The sequence below is a fragment of the Orbicella faveolata genome, unplaced genomic scaffold, assembly GCF_042242905.1.
Source record: "Orbicella faveolata isolate gen_17 unplaced genomic scaffold, um_ofav_v1 contig_47, whole genome shotgun sequence".
Classification (NCBI taxonomy): Eukaryota; Metazoa; Cnidaria; class Anthozoa; order Scleractinia; family Merulinidae; genus Orbicella; species Orbicella faveolata.
This window is the reverse complement of record NW_028301577.1, coordinates 18,045,172-18,059,404: the sequence shown is the minus strand read 5'-3', so window position 1 is coordinate 18,059,404 and position 14,233 is coordinate 18,045,172. Positions and strand designations below refer to the sequence as shown.

The following is a 14,233-nucleotide window of genomic DNA, read 5'->3' as shown; positions in this document are numbered from 1 at the left end:
TGAAGCGAAGGCTAATTATAACAATACATTTTTCAAGAGCGCTGTTAGTTTCATTTCAACCAAGAAGAGGCACACACTCAAGTGAACCTTCCGTGGCAAGACACCCTCGAAGTAATCTTCGGTAATAATTCGCCCGAAAACAAACGAAAGGTGACGGTTTACGATGAAGGTCGCCATTATAGGAGCCGGGGTAAGCGGTTTGGTCTCCATCAAATGCTGTTTAGACGAAGGGCTTGAGCCCGTCTGCTTTGAAAAATGCTCTAACATTGGAGGGTTGTGGAAATTTTCCCACGAGGAAGGTTCGTACTCTGGTAGCGGCTCGGTGTACGAGTCCACCGTTATCAACACGAGCAAAGAGATGACGTGCTTCTCAGATTTTCCCGCGCCAAAACATTTCCCGCCATTTATGCCGCACGGCGACGTGGTGAAATATCTGCAAATGTACGCCAATCATTTCGACCTGCTCAAATACATTCACTTCAACGCCACAGTATTGGAAATAAGCCGAACCTCAAACCACAGGGAAACTGGACAGTGGAAAGTAAGCTTCGTTAACTGGGAGGGAAAGAAGATTGAGAGCATTTTTGATGCCGTCATGATTTGTAACGGTCACCTTTCAAAGCCATTTTTTCCAACCTTTAACGGGCTTGATAGATTTGAGGGACGGAAAATTCATAGCCATGACTACAAGAGTTACCGAGGATTTGAAGACAAAGCTGTTCTTGTTATAGGTACGTTTTTATAAGCATAGTGTCACCTAGTATACTTTAACTTTAGACGTATCCATGTAGCAAAGTCAATTTAGAACAATTTTTCAAATCTCATCATAGGCAAATACACTTCCCTAGATTTTGTGTTAACAGAACTTTACAATAGATTCCAAAACTTTCAAAAAAAAAAGATTCTGTTCACACAGGGACGTAAATACTTAGGGTATGCGAGTTTTTTTTTTTTCTTTCAGTCGAATTCTGATTGGTTTAACACATCGTAACCATCGGTGTTGTAAGGGCTTTAACCTTTGGCTTCACTATTACGACAGTTAATGAATGAAAGCACCGCTTTATTGATTCCATAACACCAAATTAGGCGAAAATTGTAGGAAAACCTCAGAGCTAATATCCGCAAGTACAAACCTAATGCGCGTTGTAATTAGCTTTGTCGTTCTTAAACAAGGTAATTATGCTATTAAGTACAAAAAAAAATATCACTTAATATTCAAATGAATTTCAAGTTCCCGCAGTTTGCTTCCAACATAACGATGGTTGGCCGATACTGCCTCCGTAGAGTAAATGTTTCAATCTGTGTTTTACAGGAGGCTACGCACTCCGAAACTAGAACGCCGCGTACTATATTGCTATCAAGTCTACATGTCTTGCTCACAAGTCAAAAAGATCACCGCAAATAGCCGGTACCCGATTTGACTTTCCATAGCATGAAGCCACGGGGATATTGTTACTCTAAGTCGATGAATATTTTGATCCATGGCATATTTGCCATTGTTGATTTATCAACAATTTAGCGGAACGTATCTGTAAGTCTGGATAGACAAGAAGTCAGCGCGACTTGGTCCAATGGCCTACAACTCTAGGGCCAACAGACCATCCACATTCCCATTTTCTATCAACCTTAAATTGTACGCGTGAATCTAAGGTCGACGAAGAATACTGCAAATTGCCTCATTAGGTGAAACTGCCAGCCCCCTCACAAAAAAAGAAACACTGTTATTTTGAAATTAAACAGGTTAAGGAGCTCCAGACCTTAATGAACTACTGATTAACCAAATCTTAAGTGTCTTCACTGCATCCTAGAAAAGACACATTATTATTTTGTGGACAATTCACTGCACATTAACGCAAGATTGATCACATTTTTAGAATAGCCGACTAAATACTGGACTTTGTACAAAACATCAACTTCTTTACTCTGTTCTTGATTGTGCGATTTACGCAGTGACCCACTGTTCGATAAATACCCGCCAGAGAGGACCGACTATGCTCTCCGCGAAATCTACTGAAAAACAAATTGGACCAAATAATTCAGTTGTGCCAGTTCAGTTTACGGGCTAGCTAAGTGGAAACCATTAACTTTCTAAATAACAAAATATCGACCAATATGAAGAGCCAAAATAATTAATTAAATGAACGAATCAAGCGCTGATTGGTGCGTAGCAGCTTGTTTTATTGGACTGTAACTCGAAGTTCAAGGTGAAATATTAGCTGTGTGTATTTCACGTAAGAGGTATTTCGTTGAAATCCCTTTCCGATATTTCTGCTTAGTATAGACATCTTGCTATTAAAAACTGACCTTAAATCGACCGCTGTCGGACAGACAATACGACATCAACATGAGTTAAGGCCCCTTCAATCTTCTTCTCTTTCTGTTTTATGGTTTCGAACCATTTTTTTCATCCTAATTTGAACCCAAAAAAGAGACTGTGCGGGCGTCAGTCACTGCCTGAATTACGAGCAAAACCTTTTCAATACCTGTGTGCACATAATTATAAACTCTATTGCAGTTGTACAAACGCGCAGTGCCTCTTATCTTTTTAACAGTAGCTTCTTTTTAAACGTATGCAGATTGGCCTCGTTTTTTTTATATTGTATTTATACGTCTTCCGTGTCTAATTGTCAAAGCGTCTACTGAATTCTTAAGTTCTGGATGTAATTCGCTCTCGATGTTACAGGGAATAATGCCATCATCTTTTTGACTGGTCCAGTCTCGCAAGGGACGTGGAGTCCGGAGAGACAAGTTTGGTATCATTGTCTTGTTCACTTGGGCAAGCGGGCTTGCTCCCACGTTGCCTCTCTTCACCAAGTTGTATGCAGGGTACAAGCGAATTAAATGCTGGGGGTGGGTAACCCTGCCATGGACTAGCAACCCATTCAGGGTGGGGGGGGGGGGGGTGGGTGGGGGGAGGCGGTACAAATTATCCTAGTCGCTTCATGTTTTCGAAACCCCGATAAGCTTCAACATTATGGTCCGATTTTGAAAAAATGTCCAGAATAAATTTCCCCCTTGGTAATGGAATTGAAAATTCTTTTGACATCAAACTAATAACTGTATCAACTATCTTCTATGCAGGCCTTGGAAACTCTGCAGCTGATATTGCCGTTGAACTCAGCCGCCACGCCTCCCAGGTTTACCTCAGCACCCACAGAGGGGCCTGGGTCATTTCTCGTCTGGAAAAGCGCGGGTTGCCATGGGACCAGCACGTGGAAACGAGATTTTTTCAAAACCTGCCGAGCAAGATCAAAGAATGGTTGGCTGTGCGAAGTGCTCAGAAGAGGTTTGATCACGAGACCTACGGGCTTCTTCCCCACCACGGAATCCTGAATGCCCCTACGGTGATCAGCGATGATCTTCCCCTTCGTATCGCCACCGGAACAATTAAACTTCAACCGGGGGTTTCTCATTTTACCAAGAATGGCGTGGTTTTCACCGACGGCACAAGACTGGATAACTTGGACGCCGTGATAGCTTGCACAGGTTATGATATCTGTTTTGAATTCCTACAAGACAAGTACATCCTGCCAGTGGAAGACAATCAAGTCTCGCTGTACAAACAAGTGTTCCCACCCCACCACCCCAAGTCAACCCTAGCAGTCATGGGTCTGATCCAGTCCTCTGGCGCGTTCTTTCCAGCCGCTGAGTTGCAGGCTCGCTGGGTGACTCGTGTGTTCAAGGGGCTGGCCAGGTTACCCAGTAAAGAATTCATGTTGCACAACATTGGACTGGAAAAAAGGATGCTGAGGCAAATTTTCTACGCCTCGAGAAGACTCACAATCCAGGCAAGAAAAATGTTTAATTTTGCTGAGACAACTAATTATAAACAAGCAGTTATTTTATATAACGATATATCTTTTTTCATTAACATCTCTTCCTCTCAAGACCAGAAGGGAAATCTTCCAAACGCTTAGCGATCGTTTTAAAAATTTAGACTATCATTTTGCTCTAGATCGAATCATTTTTACTCCCTTCGCTTAACTTAGTTAGCACCATTATTTGGCAGTTTCCACCAGAAAAACTGTTTCCTTCTTCCGATTCCTGTAACACCTCCTTAAATCCAACAACAAGAAAAAGTATCTTTGTTCATCTTTATAGCAAGGCAATTGTCTTGACAAAGGCATCCATTTCTTCCAAGGATAAATGCTCAACAGCCCCTTTCTCAATCTTTACTCTACAGGTTTCCAGCATTCCGTACAAAGACCAACTCGCAGATTTGATTGGCTGCAAACCAGACCTCACAAGGCTCTTTTTCAGGGACCCTCTTTTGGCCTTCAAGTGCTTTTTCGGACCTTGCTGCGCAGCCCAGTACCGCCTCATGGGACCAGGGGCATGGCCTGGTGCCAAAGGGGTCATAGAGGAGACGTACAGAAACGAGATGTTCCCGAACGTGGGAAGGAAAAATGAAACAGCTGTCAGCAAACACCAGACCATAATAAAGGTGCTTAAACTGGTCTTTATGTTTGTTACCGTGGCGACACTTAAAGAGTTGTCCCAAGATCTGAGAGGAGAATGGGACGCAGTGGTGGGCTGGCTGCGGGCGGGACGATGACCTGTGATGCCCGGATATAATAACTGTTGCATAAAACCGCTGACATGAGTCCTTCTGTCAACGACACGACACGACATCGTGTAACAACCAGGGTGTCCGATCGATTAAATCAAAAATACCAGACGCTGTCCGTGTCAGGAAATCCAAGAGAACCAGGAATAGGTTCAAGGAAACTATAAGAGAGAGAAAGATTGAAGAAAGTATTTGGAGATGGCTTCAACCACTTTGACACGAACTGATAAAGAAAGGATGTTTCGTCTTCGAAGACCTAACATAAATTATATCTTACGCAAGGTTGAAAGCGAACTCAAAACATTATTTAATGCACGTCACAAAACGGAACAAAATGTACAAGAACTTTTACATCTCTTGAAATAAAATACGTTAACATGTAAAATGATCTGGACAAGCACTGTAATATTCGTTCACGCATATAAAATGCATTCGAGAGACGGAGGCAAATTACTGTGCATAATTTAGATAATGTATTCAGACACCTTGGAAAAGAGGTCGTGAGAGTAATTTTAGTAGAGAGAGTAGCAACTGAAAGAGTTTGTGAAGGTGCATGTATAAAGAAACTGTAGCATTTCTGGAAACCCTGGCTGGCTAGGTCGTACATTAAGTTCAAAATAATCAGTAACATTCTCCAAGGACTCTAGCTTTATGCAGAGAATTTGTCAACGATGGCAAATGTGCGAAGGCTACAGTCTTTACACAACTACACTGTGCCACTGGCGTTAATGATTGGTTTCGATAAACATTTCAGGCACAATATCGTTATTGGTATATGAATAAAGCTAATAAGCGTGTTTTCATTTTTGCTCTGACTTCTATGACAAGACGACTCACCTATTCGGAGGGAGGGAAGGGTCACGTGAATGCCAGAGTAACACCATGATCACCGAGGCACGTGTTCCAAACTTCAAACCCCAAGCTGGACAGTTCACGGATGACCTCGGCCACAGATTCTTCACTCGTACCTGAGAAAGAAATTGAACCACAACGTCTTTCAGATAAATGCCTCGCTTTATCCGACTTAAAACAGCGGCGCCAAACGACCCTTTCAAGTGACGGCTGACTTTTTGGAAACAGAGTTAGCAAGATTCCTCGCTAAGTATGTGACAGAACTATAAAAACTAACTCCAACAAACTAAACGAAGGAGTTGCCCTCTTGATAACCATAAAGATGTCGCCAACCTCTTAGATTGTAGTGAGGCGGTTTAAACGGACACTTTCAAGGGGATTTCCTGCTTTTTTAGTCAAAACAGTGCCAAAATTATACCAAATTATACCACCTGTAAGTACCTTTACTTGGTACACAACAAAACTACTTTTAGATCACCATAACAAAGATATTATGTGAACAACTAACAACTAGCAATAACTATTTAACGATGTTTCCAAGACACGACGAAAGAAATTCAAAAAGTCTGGCAGACTTTTTCAGTTTGACATCACAATTTGACAATTTGACAATTTTAGATCACTTTTTCAATTTGACATCACTACCCAGGCTCATGTACAACCTATAATTGCAGTCATTTTTCTGCCTTCAGTGGACTTATTTCGTGACTATAACATTAAATAGCTAGACCATTATCATGAACATGCATCTTTTAGCCGCTGACGTTTCGAGAGTACCCCTAGCCTTTTACTTAGCATAGATGACGTGTATACCTGGCGTGACAAGTGTTAGAGCACATCCTCCCCCACCCGCTCCGGTCAGCTTGGAGTGCATGCCGTGTCGAGCTGTCACGTGACACAGCTGGTCTAGTGAGGCGTGACTCACTCCTAACGTAACAAGTAACTGTTGGTTCAGGTCAATAAGTTTCTGAAATGATAGAAATGAAAGTTACGGTGAGTGCCATACATCTCTTGTTCACATGCTTGACTTGCAAGTAACACTCTTGAGAAGCCAGAACAATTTGCCCAGTCAGTCTTTAAGCCATTGAAACTTCACACTCAGCATTTAGGAAAGCCAGTACTCTGTTGAAATTTAATTTGATTATTGGCCTGGGGAGGGAGAGAGAGGAGGGGGGGTATTCCCAGAAACACTGGATGGGGTGTGCAGCCAACCTTTATCCTATTTAAGACCAAAATCTGCGATTTAAAAATTTGACACCCTTTTTAATACCTTACCCTTTTAAGTGTAAAAATCAATAGCGTTTCAGACCTGCCTTATAGTTAGGTCCTTAGTTCAGAGCGATGTTAAGGTCATTGTGAAGGGCTTTTGTTGATGAACTTATCGATAATGATGAAAAAGTAGCTTCTTCTAGAAACATACCCAATTCAAGACCAGAGTGTAAAAGCCATACACTATTTGAAACCAAAATGCACAAAATCGATACCCTATTTCTGACCAAAACGGCTAAAAAACCATACCCTTTGGGGCCGCGCTTATTTCAAATTTAGGAGAAGACGGGGGTGCTTATTCGAGGGGGACACTTATACGAGGGGGGAGGGGGCGCTTATTTAATTTTTCCTAAATCGTGGCCTGACATGATCATTTTTTTTTGATACATCATCTCCCCCTAAACAACATAAACTGTTCATTGACATAAAAAGCTGATCCTAAAGTTCAAATGGCGGCGCCGTTAGTACTTAACGTGTTCAACGTGTTCACTTAACGTGTTCACAAACTGAAACAATGCACAAATCTATACATCCTTTGTTGTCTCATTACCCACCCACAAAATGAGGGGGGGGAGGGGAGTGCTTATCCAGGGGGGGGCTTATTTTAAATTTTGGGTGATAGGAGGGGTGCTTTTTTGAAGGGGGTGCTTATTCGAGGGGGACGCTTACTCGAGGGGGGCTGCTAATTGGAGGATTTACAGTATATAGCCCATATAAGAGAGTACCCCCCCTCCCCTGGGATTATTGGTTCAACTGATGTAATTATTGTTGGGCACTTACCTTTTGACAAATACGGTTATTTGGTATCGTAGAAAAAAAAACTAATTACTAGATAAAGTGACATTAGCGGTGAGATGATTGCAGAGCCCCATTCTTCTTATTATATCAAAAGCACTGAGTGAAAACAGTGCTAAATTGTGTGTGTGCAGAACTGAACAGTTTTTTATGAAATCGAGTGGTAAATGAAAATCTCTGTCATTTTAGCTCATTGAGCACATGGATATCATGAGTATTGCCAGTGGGAATGTTTATGAACACACATACATGTATCTATGAGCAGTCTCCTTAATTTCTTAGTCCACCTTGAGCATGATGTGAAAGAAAGCAGGAGAGGAAAAATGGCCATGAGAAATCTCTTCCCTGGTTTTGTGTGGCCAGTTTTCCTTCTTCCCTCTTAGGCTTTCTTTTGTATCACATGTGATGGACTGAGATAAATGAAGGGCTGCTTGTGGTTTGTGGGAAAATATCCTTGCAAATCATCAAATATTAATATAACATATTTCCACATGCTTTCCGTTAACACGGATTCCTGGCTGAACTGCATATCTTCCCAACTCTAACCCCCTTCCCCTAGCCCTACCCAATTCTAACCTCCCTTGAACAGCTGGCAAGAAGAATGGGAATCAATCTATCAAACTAAAATGACTAATTTCAGTCCAGTTCAGAGTTCAGACAGTTTAGCTATAGGAAGTACAAGCACATTAAATGAGAAATATTTACCTCTAACATGCAATGATACTCCTGATAATTTTTCTCAGTTTGGTTTGGCTCAGCTGCTCAAAATAAAAGTAACAAGTGTTCTTGTCAATTAATGGAATAGTGTCAGATCAATCATTACAAGTATATTATAAGCAATAAATCATTGGCTGTAGGTGTTTTTTTTAGTTGCTCATGCTGTGAAAACAAGAGTTAGCAGCGTTGTCAATTGATAATAAACAGTCAACCCTTTTGATCTTCCAACTGACTCATAGGCTTCTCAAAAGTGATCTATGGTTATTGTTTTGGTTTTGGGCTCCATTTAGTTGGGTGAAACAATTTGATAGACTGGAATGTGGAGCATTACTTTTATTATCACAAATGTCAGAGATTTAAGTAAATTAAACATAAATATGGGAGGCACGGTGGCCTCATGGTTAGTGCACTCGTCCCCAGATCGAGCGGTCCGGGTTCAAAGCCCTAGCCGGGGACACTGTGTTGTGTTCTTGAGCCAGACACTTAATTCTCACAGTGCCTCTGTCCATCCAGGAGTATAAATGGATACCAGCAAATTGTTGGGGAAACCTAACAAATTGCAGGGGAGTGACCTGCAATCGACTCGCATCCCGTCCAGGGGGAGTAGAAATACTTCTAGCCGCTTCATGCTATAGAAACCAGGATAAGCTCCCACAGCTATGAGCCAGTCGGCTCCAAGGCTTCACACTTTAAACATAAATATACCTTGCATTTGGTAGAGCTTCTCAAGATAAAGACAGCTCTCTTCTGCAATGGCACCAATTGCATCAAACAAGGGATTATAAACAGCTGGGAGCTGAAGGAGAAATTTGGCAAAACGAAATGGATTTCATAGTCATATGACGTTACAGAAATCATTATAAGATTAGTAACTTAATTTAAGTTCATTTCAGTCCGCTTTCAATGTGTTCTCCAGAGTTACATTTATAGTTGTTTGGTGTGCAAACTTCAGATACATGAATTTTTTATTTAACACAGGAGCAAATTAAACTATTTACTAGGGTTCCATATTATCCTCTTTTTAGAAATTTCTAACAATATGCACTGAAGGTCTAAAGGATCATAATAAAAAGAAGTTACTAATTAAAAGCAAAACACTCACTGACAGAAGCTCAGGAATGAAAAGGAAGCTCTTGGTTCATAAAAAAGACATCAGTCTGAATGACCTTTTTTGTATTGACACCCAGTTCAGAATAAACTACATGTACAGAAACAGTTGGACACTACTATTCAAACTTGGTTATTTTGATTTCCCCATTATTTTGATCTCAAAACCATCTCTCTTTGATTTTCCCGTCAGTCATTTACTATCCGCTATTTTGGACTATTTTTTGTTCCTCATCAGAGTTCAAAATAGTGGGACTCAACTGTCCACATAATATTTTCTCATTCAGTTATAAAACAACATGATTTCACTCCACCTGCTGATATCTTTTCCTTAGACCAGACACCAAGTCCTTTGTACTACGAGGTATCTTGGTATGGGTTACAAGAATATTCAATTGAGGAATTCTGAAGGAAATAATGCAAAACTTTTAAATTATTTTCAAGAATGCTACCTATACAAAGACAACCTTTTTTGGTTTGTAACCTGATCAAGTTCATAAAACCATTTACTGGAAAGTAACTGGCATGACAACAAATAGCCTGCAATACAGGCATAGTATGGCAAGCAAGCACATTTTGATAAAGCAAGCTCCATCCTGGATTCAAACTAAGAAGAGGCTTGGGGAGAGATGAAAGGGCATCCTAGGGAGTAGGAGTGAGGCTAAAAGAGGAGTATGGTGGAGGGTATGGGGAAGGAAAAATATGGCTACTGGCAGTCATTGTTCATTTGAGAAACGCTGTTCATCCACGAACAGAGTCTGTGATTGGTGCGGTGTAGACTTTATAGATTGATACCTGCCAAAACTGTAAATCAATATATCAGTTGAGAGTCAAACAGACCCCCAAATGATTTAACAAAAAAAAACATTGAATTGAAATTCTGTAATCCACTGTAGACATTTTTGGCATTTCTCATGTGAGCAACCACTGCTGTCACTAGTGCAAGGGATTCACATCTTGACAAAGATGTATTGGTAAGTTGTGAATTTCCGTCCACAGTGTGTTGCAGACACAATCACAAAATCACAGAGCATCTTGCACCAATGGCATTAACCAACTTAACTCTCTTGTCTGGAAATTTTGGCTTGTATGACTCCAAAGCAATCCTGCTGTTTTGAGAGCTTGAAAAGATTCTCCAACTAAGAATGGCTTTGCTTGCAAATATTTCAAAACTTCATTTTGAAAGAAACCTTGCAAACCCTACAGTTATCACTAGGAGTCTTTTTTTAGACATTTATACACTACATAACATTAGTGCCACATTATTCTTACCAATGTTTGGCAGCCTGTGGACTCTCCAGGTGTTTTTGTTTTTATCACAAGTGAATTTTAGCTTTCAGTTCATTTTGATTGGCTGGTTGATCATTTTTCAGAAAGCAGTGAAGTGCAATTAATTAGGGGTGTTTCTCGTTTTCACAGCCTTTGGGTGCAGGCATTGTTTTCCTCCTTCTGCCCCCACCCCCTCCCTGCCCACTTTTCCTAAAAAAACATGGCAACGAATCTACTTGATCATGAGCTAATACTGATAACTCGTGAATGCATGGAAAACACCTACACCGCAGGGTAGCTAACAAACCCCTATCAACAGTTAAGAAAGAGAATGATATACTTTCATCAAGAAAAAGAAAATCATGGGTGTCCACATTATTTACAAGTACACAGTTTATCTACTGCAGTTGTTAGCTTAACATGCTGGTTACTATTAATAATTAAAAAGTAAGTGCAGTACATTGAAGATTCAATATTTTACTGTTAGCTCAATCAATATAATTTTTATAGGTGGTTATTTACTGATTAACGACTTTTGAACCAAGCTATTTGCCTTCTTGAATTACTGTCAGAGTTTACTACATGCAAAAAGTGCTGATGTTCTCAAGTAAACTCAAGCAGATTCAAGCAGACTCAAGTAGACTGTAATTAACCTGATCATGTTATAATTGAGGAAGCTAGTCATAAAAGGGAATAGTTTCACCATTTTCATTATTAGATACCTTGTTAAATGTTTGATGATGCCATCTTGGAATGTAAGAACTCCTCCTACAAAAGAAAACAAAAGAAAAAATGAAAATAATCATCAACTAATTAAAACAGTGGGTCAAAACAAATCCCTTGAGGACTTGGGCACTGAATTATAAAATCCACATCAAGCTTCACTGTAATAAATGAAGAAAGAAACATCTTCACTGAACCTACAGGTAGCCATCATAGATAACAGACTGGAGTTATGATTTTTTTTTTGTATTTTCTCATTTCAAAGTTTACTGTTTTTCTCTCGGTTCTAATGCCTAAAACTTGCACTTGCCATATGTGCAAACTGAGTTGTCAATTCCAGATGGCTTTCCATGAACAAGCTTTTCAGCTTCTAAACTCCATTTGCAAATTAACTCCAAGTCTTGAGCAGACAAAGATACATTTGTTTCAGCCTCAGTAGCAGATAGAGCAGAAGAATGTAAGACACTGCCAGTAGCTGCTATCACTGAAGGTAGTGAAATCCTTCCTGTAGCTGCCAGGAGTGCTGTGCCAAGACAAACACAGTATGATGCTGATGACCCAAGACCAGCACCAATAGGAATTGTTGTGTTCACTTCAACTGAGAATGATGGAAGTCTGGAAACAAAGTGGACATTTATAACCATTACGGTGATTACAAGAATGGTGGCATGCTCTACCTTACTCCACACTAACTAACTGTTTGGATCATCTAAATGTAATTTTTTTTTTTGCTCACCTTTCAAATTCCTCCAGAATGCTACCCACCAAGAAAACAAACACACTAATGGAATCCTTGATAAGCCTCTGATCTACTTCTGTGACCTCACAATGGTCCACAAACTTGTTGAACAACTCTCTTCCTTCCATTGTGCAACATGACACATCTGAACCTTGGATGGACAGAAGATTGAGCAGTATTGGCAGACCAGCAACCAAAGCATTACAGTTAAAAATCAACTTCCTCCATCCCTCCCATTGCATTTGACCAAACACTGGCAGCTCACATAAAGGTGGGCACTCAGGCTATGTTACCTCAGGACATGTCGATAATGGTTCAGGTGTGAGACTGGCTCTTATCAGGCTTGTTGTTTTGAGGGGTTGTTTCACGAGCACCTTTTCACCTAGAAAAGGTTCACTACGGGTCTGCTACTGGATCAACGTGAGCAAATTAGCTGTTTCTACCAGTAACTCATAGACAGAAATGCATGAAGTAGTTCCACACCTGGTCCCTTTAAGGTGGCCGAACACAGTTTTCAAGTGCCTAATTCACCACTACTTTCAAACTATTTATGCTTTGGAGCCTGCTTTTTGCAAGAGTCAAGGTTAACCACAGAGGGGTTTATTCTCACATTTTGGCTAAGGTGTGTGCTGTTGCCATGGCAATGGGTGCTGGTTAAAAACAAGGCTTAAAAAATGGTTTTTGTTTATTTAAAAAAAATCCAGTCGCTAGATTTTTTTCATGATTTGCCAACTACGAATTGGCATTAATCCCTTCTGTCAACACTGTTTTAATAAAATTTTGACATAGATGATTTTCGTAATTCGCCGTAAATCCTTTTCACTGCATGTTCTGAATTATTATAAATTCTCTATATCAAAATTCAAATTTTTTGTGATAGATCATCATTCATGTGGTTTCTGAACTACTTTTTTGCCAAATTTCTTGAAATTCTAACAAACTGGATCGTTAGAAATTCGCAAGTTTCTGCAAAAGCAATCGGTCTCAATTTTCCGTGCAACTGCGCACATGTTGCATTTAACTGGGTTCTTTTGGTAACTAAGAAAAAGCTGAGAATTGCTGGGTTCTTTGCATCATTAGCTTTTCTAACATATCTTTGTAATAAAAGACTAAAGCCATCAATACCCTGCGTTCAATAATAGAGAAAAATAGCACAGATAGTGCGGGTGTTGAGTAAATGAAATGATTGCTCTATTGACGGCATGTTTGTTTTTGCAATCCTTGTGCGTGTACTGAATTGCATCAACAAAAGAGCACACGAAAACTGTGTTCGGCCACCTTAAAACTTGCCCTTTTTGAACTTGGGCTTATGGTCCCCTAATGGTTACCGAGTTGGGCCCCTGATTGAATGGTCTGGTTCGAGCCCTGTCCATAGTCACTGTATTGTGGTCTTGGCCAAGACATTTTACTCTCTAAATAGCACTCAGGTTAGCCTAAATATAAAGTAGAGTAAGCTATACATGTAGTAAGTTCCAGACAAACAGCCTACCAGTAAGCTTTTTGACATCTCTCTGCAACTCATCTGTGTTCCATTTGCAAACTGTTTTAAAGTTCAGTAGATTTAGTGTGACCTGCGCGTCACTCTTTGATTCCAGCTTCAATTGCGTCCTTAAACCGATAGCGGATGCAACAGCTTTCTATTAAAGGCAAATTTTGAACAGGGGAAATTTAATACAATTGATCGCTGGCCATGCCTGGCTAAGTGTGATAGCTTGCATTGCATTGAAGGAGGAAGCCACTTCGAACCTCTCATCAGCGCATTAAGTCTTCTAAACATGTACAGGAAAGACTACAAAAATTTCCCTACCTTTCCGTAAACGACTGCATGTTCTCCATGAATAATTATCTTTCCCGGTGCAGTGACCGAAATAGAACGAAAATTCATCCGCTCTACAGCGCAACCAAACAGGGAGATATAACTCAAACCTGACAAGCAGAAGAAGCGACCGCCATTTTGTATTACTGCTGACCAAAAGCACACGGCGCAGCCTAAGTTGGCTGCACAGACAGCCCACATTAGATTCCAAACTCCCGCCAAACGTCAATTTTGATTCCTTAGAGAACTGCACGAGCCGGGTAACCAATTTCATGCCCCCACCTCGGCATACTTTTCTTTGCGAAAATGAGCAAGTTTAGAGTCCCATATTGGTATAAGTTTGCAAAGGATTGCTATGAAACTTCACTTATTTCCTAGA

The 14,233-nt window shown here is 40.4% G+C and overlaps 2 protein-coding genes across 2 annotated transcripts; one reads left to right on the top strand and one right to left on the bottom strand.

Annotated features, from left to right (window-relative positions):
- Positions 1-65: 65 nt before the first annotated feature.
- LOC110041650 (dimethylaniline monooxygenase [N-oxide-forming] 2-like) lies at positions 66-5,370 on the top strand. The gene is made up of 3 exons (XM_020746956.2): positions 66-731; positions 3,082-3,788; positions 4,184-5,370. The coding sequence occupies exons 1-3, from the start codon at positions 164-166 to the stop codon at positions 4,553-4,555; spliced, it is 1,647 nt and encodes a 548-aa protein (XP_020602615.2). The 5' UTR covers positions 66-163; the 3' UTR covers positions 4,556-5,370.
- On the bottom strand, positions 3,784-14,003 carry LOC110041798 (mevalonate kinase-like). The gene is made up of 11 exons (XM_020747130.2): positions 13,846-14,003; positions 13,528-13,675; positions 12,036-12,189; positions 11,610-11,914; positions 11,299-11,344; positions 9,622-9,712; positions 8,906-8,996; positions 8,189-8,241; positions 6,233-6,386; positions 5,405-5,535; positions 3,784-4,728 (listed from the first exon to the last, which is right to left on the bottom strand). Exons 1-10 carry the CDS (start codon positions 13,921-13,923, stop codon positions 5,426-5,428), a joined length of 1,230 nt encoding a protein of 409 aa, XP_020602789.2. The 5' UTR covers positions 13,924-14,003; the 3' UTR covers positions 3,784-4,728; positions 5,405-5,425.
- Between the last annotated feature and the right edge of the window lie 230 nt (positions 14,004-14,233).